General features: G+C 30.4%; 1 protein-coding gene across 1 annotated transcript; it reads left to right on the top strand.

Moving 5' to 3' along the window:
* Positions 1-2,985: 2,985 nt before the first annotated feature.
* On the top strand, positions 2,986-3,465 carry LOC124929969 (auxin-responsive protein SAUR71-like). The gene has a single exon (XM_047470344.1). The coding sequence runs from the start codon at positions 2,986-2,988 to the stop codon at positions 3,463-3,465; it is 480 nt and encodes a 159-aa protein (XP_047326300.1).
* The last annotated feature ends 5,231 nt before the right edge of the window (positions 3,466-8,696 follow it).

Raw genomic sequence — 8,696 nt, 5'->3', positions numbered from 1 at the left:
ATATATGTAAAATAAAAACTATTCATAGAAGCGAAGATTTATTCGTGGAATGTAAGTGCACGGGTAAGTGAATTTACATGACAGGCAAGTTGGCTTCTCATGTGAGGGGAGGTTGTTTTACATGAACGTCAGGCTAAAATTATTTGAAAATAAGAAATCTTCGCTTTCAATCGTCTACTCGAAAAAAAAAATTCAAGCGAATATTTGGTCGTTTACTGATTTCCAATTTAATTTAATTACATTAACATTTATTAATAAACGGAAAAAAAGAAAAAAAATATAGCCAAGGAATGGAAGCGAAGATTTGTTCGGTTGCTGCATGTCATCTTCAATTAATTGAATTAATATTTAATAAACGGAAATATAAATTCCATGTCATTCTGGTCTTTACATAAACGGGTAAGTGTCTTTACATGGTAGGCAAGAGGTCTTTACATGGGAGGGTAGGGGGGTTTTACATGAGGTTTTCATTAACATTAATTGAAGCAAATATATCTTCGCTCCAGAGAGCCTCGAGGCAAAAAAAATGAAATAAAAATAAAATGGGAAAAGAAAACAAGCCGGTAATTGAGGCGAAGATTTGTTCGGTCGCTGGATGTCATCTTCAATTAATTGAATTAATATTTAATAAACGGAAATATAGAATCCATGTCATTTTGGTCTTCACATAAACGGGTAAATGTCTTTACATGGTAGGCAAGCGGTCTTCACATGGGTGCCTAGGGGGGTTTTACATGAGGTTTTTATTAGAATGAATTGAGGCAAATATATCTTCGCTCCAGAGATTCGCGAGGCAAAAAAAATGAAATAAAAAGAAAAATATAAAATCCTAGAAAATAAAAGATTGAATTACTTGAAGCGAATATTATATCGCTGCCCTGTGTTATTTAATAAATTAAACAAATATTTAAAAAACGTAAATATAATATGACTGTCAATTCGGTCTTTACATGGACGTGTAAGTGTATTTTCATGAACGGCAGACGGTCTTCTCATGGGTGGGTATGGGGGGTTTACATGAGGGTCATTTCAATGGGCGTGTAGATCAGAGCGAAGATATCTTATCTGGGTATTATCTGAATATTATATTATTTCCTGGCGTTAACGGGCGCTTCCGTTAACGGCGTCTGGTGTGAACCCGGGCCTAAACCCGGATTCCGGATTCTCCCTCCCTCCGTCTCCTGCCCAGATTGATTTATTATTAAATTAATAATGCTGCAATCTGATTGGTCCGCCACAGGGGAACACGGCAATCGGTAGCAGAAGATCTGATCTGTTTAACTACACTATATACATTGTTAGGGTTTTTTTTTTCTCTAAAATAACAAAACAATAGATTAGATTCTTTGAGGAAATTTATAAAGTGGGTTTTAGCCAAAATAATAATTGTATCTCAATCACATTGAGAAATAATCAAAATTGCAGTTGTATAATTTTATTTTATTTTTGTATTGGTAAAATAAGTGTGGTTGTGTGGATGGTCATTTTTTATTTGAGTTAGAAATTAAAGATTTATTTGTTAGATTGTCAAAATATTGAATAGACAAATAAGGAATTTTTTACATTAATAATAGTCCTTATAAATAAAATTGAATAAAAAACTAGTATTATTATATTATTAATATTATAATAAATGAAATTATTCATTAACTTTTGAGAGATTCACTCCAAAAAAATCATAAATTCAAATACAAACATTAAAGGTTAACTTAATCATAACCACTTAAATTATTTATTTATGATAATTTAGACAATTAAAAATATAAAGGTGTTTTTAAATAAATGGAGTCATTATCTTTAAAAGGTAAGTTGTTTACTATTTATTAAGAATATGGTAGAAAATTAAACTTTTTCCCTTTTTTTTATTAATCTTCCATCATTAATTTTAATTTATTAGATATTTTAAATGATAAAAATCTCATTTAATATATTAAAAATATCTTAGTTTTATGAAATAATACTAATTTTTTTTTAAGTTCCAATAAAAAAATGACTCCTAAACTTATTAGCTTGAAATGAAAGAAAAAAAACTATTATTATTGGGCTAGTTGTCTATGAATTTTATTTAATTATTTATTATAAAATACTTTATTATATTTAATTTATTATTATTATTTAACCAATATTCTCAACTAATTTTAATTTTTCATTATTCATTAATTGAATTTTAAGTATTTCAATGATCATAAAGTTTGCTTTAACTGATACAAGTAATTGTATATCACATTATTTTCTGATATCTTTAAAATCTCACTTTAATTTAATAACTAAAATTGATAAAAAGTAATAATAAACTATTAAAATTATCACGAGATTATCAGAATCTCAGAAAAAAAAAGTTATACATCATAATATTTTGCTTTTATTTTTAAAATTATAAAATAAAAAATAAAAAATAAGAGGGTGTTACAAAGATTTCAAATTTCGTTAATTTAATTCGTGAATTCCGTAGTTAAATTAGTTACATAAATTTAATTTTATTTATTTATAAATATTAAGTTAATAAAACCGTTAAACCAAAATTTTATTTTTTTTATAATTTTAACAATAATAATCTTGTAAAGTAAAAAAAAATTACAAAATTTCATTTTCCCACCATAACAGTCCAATTGAAAATAAAATAATATATTAAATAAGGGCTTACATATGGGCTTAGGTATAAAATGAATATTTTGACAAAAAAGTCTTATTTGATTAAATGAAGTAAAAGATCTTTAATATATTATAATATTATAATAAAGAATAAATAATATTATAATATTATTTTATTGATGATATAATCAATAAAATATTAATATTTGGAATAATTAATATGAAAATCAAACATAACCTTAAAAATTTAGAAAGACTGATTTTAAGTATTATTCATTTGTGAAAGTTTTAACTTCATATGTTCTTATTGAAGCTTTAAAGAGAACAGTGTGTGTGTGTTTTTTTCTGCCGCCCTTTTGATTTCGAGATTTCTTCTTCAGAAATCCATTCGCCATGATCAAAGTGAACAAGATCAAACAAATCGTACGTTTGAAACATGTTTTGAAGAAGTGGAAGAACATGAGTTTAAGGTGTAGTTCTGTTCAATCTGGTCGAAATGATTCAGACTTTGAATCAGGTCATAAGTGGAAATGTACACCTTCTGGTACCCTACCGGTGTATGTAGGAGCTGAACGTCGCAGATTCGTCATCCCAACTGAGTTCCTGAACATGCCGATTTTTGTTGCTCTGTTGAATCAAGCGGGGGAGGAGTTTGGGTACAGGAATAACGGTGGATTGACATTGCTTTGTGATGTTAATTTCTTTGAGGTGCTGTTGGAATTTCTGGAGAGAGATGAAGAGAGGTTTAAAGTCCTAAGTTTGGAGGAGTTTTTGAATATTTTCTCGGAAGTTGATATTGATTTGTGCAAGGAAACGGTGGAAGAATCTCATGTTCATTTGATTGCGCCGATGATGCAAAAGAGCAGAGCCTGATATTGTGGATCGGAAATGGAGGTTAGTTGGTAGGATTATTAGGGTTCAGCTTTGTTTTTTTCTTCTTGAATTTTCTTTTTTTTTTCATAACTGGATTGTGATATATACAGATCTTGGCAACGTGGTTAGGTTTTTTGGGTTTGAATTCATTTTCAGATCCAGTTATTATCAGACATCCTTGACCCAGTCCTTGGTTTAAGATGGATTCATGGGTTTCAAAGAGATGTTGAGTTTTTCTTTTTCTTTTTTTAACTTCAGAATTCAGATGATAGGGTTTCAATGGTAGAATGGAAACAATGATGATGATGATGATGATTATGATTATTATCACTCTCACAGTGATGATAGTGTTGAATTTTTGGGAAAACTTCTTTTTTATTGGATTTTGAATTTTGAGGATGATTACAGATTGTTTTCAGCTTTTACTTTACTTTTTCTTGCTATAACTGTAGGAAGTGTTAGAAAAGTTGCCCCTTTCTTTCTCTTCTGATCATGAGTTTTGGTGATTCATTATTATGAAAATATATAGATGTTCATAAAGTGGGGTTATTTGTATACACATGGCTCTTTCTAGTTTATTTATATGATGATTGTATAATGTTATGCCACGTCTCGTACCTGTAGGTGCGTGTCGTATATGAGAATGTAGTTTATAGGTGTCGTATATGAGAATGTAGTTTATAGGTGTCGTATATGAGAATGTAGTTTATAGGTGTCGTATATGAGAATGTAGTTTATAGGTGTCGTATATGAGAATGTAGTTTATAGATAAGTTAGGTTAAGCAATCGAGTCATCACAGCCCAATCACAAAAGGTAACTAACTATGATTCATTATTCTCGCATTTATGTTTGTAAAGATAGTAAGATATTTACTTTTATGCGAGAAAGGGTAACATGGGTTTCCTTCCCATAAGGCGGAGTGATACACGAGAAGGGTTTGATCGTGAATCCACCGATCGCAGACCTTGTTTTCTCAATGAGTTAAGAAGGGTTTAAGGGAAGTTAGTTAGCCTATTGTCTTTGTTGGTGATATGAATGTGGTTTGTTATCCTCTTACGAATGGAAAAGAGATGTCAACTCTTTTTATGTTATTGAAGAACTTAGCCTGATTGATATGTTGTTGGATGATGGTAAATATACCTGGAAGAGAGACAGGGATCCTCTATGTAAAGAATTGATATATTCTTGATAAGTGCTCTTTGTTTAGCAGGCCGACTCCCAACATTTTCCAACGAATCTTGCCTCAAGGCCTTTATGATCACATGACAGTTGTTTTGGATACCAGAGTTCACTATATGGTTGGACTTTTGGTTTTGATTTGAAAACAAATGGGCTTATGAATTATTCTTTAGGAAAATATGTGTCAAGGTGATGGCATGGAAATTGTGTGTTAGGTTCACCATCTTTTCAGTATGAGGGCTCTGAAATTGGATCACAGGTGATGAGAAGAGCTTTAAAGTTAATGTTTCCTTTGCTGGGATATCAATTCTTGCAAGGCTATTGAAGATGAGAGAACTCTTATAGTGACGAATTATTTCATTGTGTAACATTGGGAAACTTGGGGGCAGATAGAGTAGTCGATACCTTGGACATAAAGCTGGAGATGGAAACAATAAGTTTTTAAAAGGAGTGTTAAGGCTAGAAGAGGGAGAAATCTTATAGACTTCCTTTGCATTAATGACATAGAGGTGTCAATTGAGCTAGAGATTAAGGAATGTATTCTTAAGTATTAACAGTACTTGTACAGTGAAAGTATCATGGATAAACCTAGGCTTGATGAAATCGGTTTTTAGTACTCTTTCAGTCTTCTAGATTTTTATTTCTCTAAAGATGAAGTTTGGAATGCTTTGAATGATTGTGGGGTGATAAAGCTTTGGGTCCTAGTGACTTAACTGTGGTCTTTTATAAGAAGGCATAAACCTTTTTCAAGAGTGATATCATGAGAGTTATGGACCATTTCTTGTTAATGCATCTTTTGAACCTAGAATTTTACTATTATTGTGTTGATTAGGAAACCTCTTGAGCAATGCATTTGAATAAATTTCTTTCAATCTTGTGTCCTCTTTTATCAAAATTGTCGCAAAGGATCAGACAACCTTTGTTCAGGAAAGACAATTATTTTATGCAACTCTTATGGTTAACGAGTGCATGGACTCAGTTCTTAGAAGTGAAGTATTAGATGCCTTTGTCAAACTGGATATTAAAAATGCTTAATATCATGTTAATTGGGACTTCCTCATTTAGTCACACGTGAAGAATGAGAATGGATGAGAGATGTAATAGATGTATCATGATATTGTTTGCTTCTCCTTTAGGATTAACGATGAGTCTACAAGTTTCTTCAGAAGTTCGAGAGGTCTTTGCTAGGGAGATCATGGCAATTGAAATCTCAGTGTATGATCAAAGGGTTGAAGGGAATCATGGTAAGCTTTTGGACCTTTTGTTTGTTGATGACCCCCTTTGTTTGATGGAAGTGGATGATCAAAGGATTGAAGGGAATTGTGGTAAGCTTTTAGACCTTTTGTTCGGTGATGACACCCTTTGTTTGATGGAAACAAACAATATGATCTCTAAGGCCTTGAATCAGATTTTGATTCTTTCTCTTTTAATTTGTGTGTGAGGTTGAAAGTCGATATCGATAATTTGATGTCAGGAGTCAGTTAGAAAGTGGAGTCAGTTATTGAATCTTATGAGACTTAAGAAAGATTCTATGTCTTCCACTTATGTTGTTTTTTCCTTTGGAGCAATGAGGAGTAAGTTTATCTATAATTTGGTTGTCACAAAGAAGGTAAATTAGTTATATGTAAAAGTTTAAAAAGTCCTCCTTTTCGGTGTGAAGAGGAAATTCTATTAACTTCTGGAAAGATTGGTGTGGTAGTCACAGTTGTGTGAGGCCATCATTTGTTAAAATGTGAGTGGGCGATATGTTCGACCACGTTAAGGACAGGTTTCACCACTACTTTCGTCTCTCAAAACCAGAGATGTCAGCTATGGAACATGTATACTCCAAACTGATCAAGAATACGTGATGTGGTGTAACAACCTGGATTCTTTTAGTGTCAACATTATTATTCCCTTTTGCCTAAAGATGGTGATAATCCTTTCATGTGGACTAAGGCTTAGAACTCAAAGACACCATTAAAAATGTCGTTATTTGGTTTTGAGTGTCTTTAGTGGTGATATTCTTATTGAGTATATTTTAAAGAAGAAAATGTAGCATTAAAGTTAACAAGTGTTGTCTTTGCCTCAAGGGTTATGAATATGCACCCCACATCTTCTTGCGTTCTCTTTTTGTGGTCGAGTGACCTCTAGATCATGCTTTAGTCTTGCTTGGATTATGACTATGAATTTCTAAGACTTATGAGATTCGATTGGAGAAGTTTTGATATCATATTTCAAACTATTATTTGGTGAATCATTTGGAATGAAAGATATGAAGATTGTCATATGTTTCTAAAGAGTTGGATTCTTAATACTCTAGTCTATTCTTTTGTGAGGCATCATGGATCTTCTAGACGAGTTTAGGTACCATGAAATTCTGATTGCTTCATGTTTTTTGATTGATGGATCTTTATTTGTTTTCTTACATTTGTCAATCATATGACTACTTTTATTATATCTTCTTAGTTTTTAAAAATAAAAGTATTATTACATTATGTTGATCGAGTGTTATTTGTTTGCTTTCTTTTTCAGTGACGAAGGATTTGAAATGGTGTGGCTTTAGTTTTACCAACAATTTTAGTTAAAGGATTCAACATTTTCTCAAACATAATGTGGTTTCTTAGGTAGGATATAAACATGGTATACAGGTGATCTATCAAATGGATGGTTTTTTTTTTTTATATATTATATACTGGTTAATATCTCTGCTCATTTTCGTAAATATTAAAAATGAACAATCATGCACAATGACTTGAATGAAAAGTTTTTTTTAAAAAAAAAAAGTGAAAACGCTTCAAGAAGATGTCGAACTATCGACCTCCTTAAAATTTTATTTATACAAAAATGTACTTTTGTATCACTCATTAAAATTATTTTGTGTTATTTTTTTATAAATTCTATGTCTTTTTGTGCACTTCACAAACTTTTTAAATTATTGAATTTGAAATTTCATCTTTTCAAAACTAAAATATATGTTTACTAATTGAAACCACAGTATAATTGGCTAATTTGACTAATTAAAGGAAGTATATACAAACAAGTTTAAGGGAAATATCACTTATACTTCAACCATTTTATTCTTCCATTCGTAAAATTAAAAGTTTAAAAACGTTTGTTCTTTCATTTTATAAAGTTTGAACACATTTTGTAATCTTTTTAATATAAATCAAACAATTTTTAACCCAAAAAAAAGTTATATTTTATTAAAAATTTATAATTACAAAATCAATTACTCACGTTTCAATCAAACCGTAATAATTTATAAACTCGTAAAATTTATAACTCGGTAGAATTATGGAATTACTTACTCGTTTACATGAACTTGTTATGTTCTTTATAATAACACATCTTTAATATAAACGACTCAACAATATTGTTTGTTAAAAAAAATTCTTAAAATATGAGAGCAGATTTTTCTATCTTAAGAAATATGTTCACAATTTTCCGCTGCCTCATTCAATGGTGATGGAAATAGAATTGGAGGATAACTTAATTATTTCTATAAATTCATATTTTTTTCAAAATTATTTATTACAAATCTCATGATATTTTTGAGCTATTTCTGTGTAGTTTCTTCATTTCAAAACTGCACTTTATTTATCGACTGAATAAACATCGTCTTTGTGTCTCATTTTTTCCCGATATAATCTGTCCAAAATTATCAATTTTCACTATCCGCTCAAAACACTATGACAATTCAAATCAATCATATTGAAGTGAAAAAAATATCATTAACATCCAGCGAAAATCAGGCGATTAAAAGTCACTCGATGTCATCAACATTTCATCTCTTCGACAGAATCTTCTCCGCTCACATAATAGCTACCCAAGTTGAATTTCGAAAATCTATGTGACAAGTTGGACACTCTCAATATATGAATTTTACCTTGAGAAAAATATAAAATTATGCAATTATTGACACTCAACACAATACTCTTTAAACAACTCAACCTCTCAATAATATTATCCCTCTCAAAAATTTTACAAACTCAAAAATTTGATTGACATTCCACTTTGAATAACTTCTGACCAAAAAGAAAATAAGAGATATCAATAATTTATAAAATTT

Source organism: Impatiens glandulifera, chromosome 3, assembly GCF_907164915.1.
Source record: "Impatiens glandulifera chromosome 3, dImpGla2.1, whole genome shotgun sequence".
NCBI lineage: Eukaryota > Viridiplantae > Streptophyta > Magnoliopsida > Ericales > Balsaminaceae > Impatiens > Impatiens glandulifera.
This window is presented reverse-complemented; position numbering and strand designations above follow the sequence as displayed.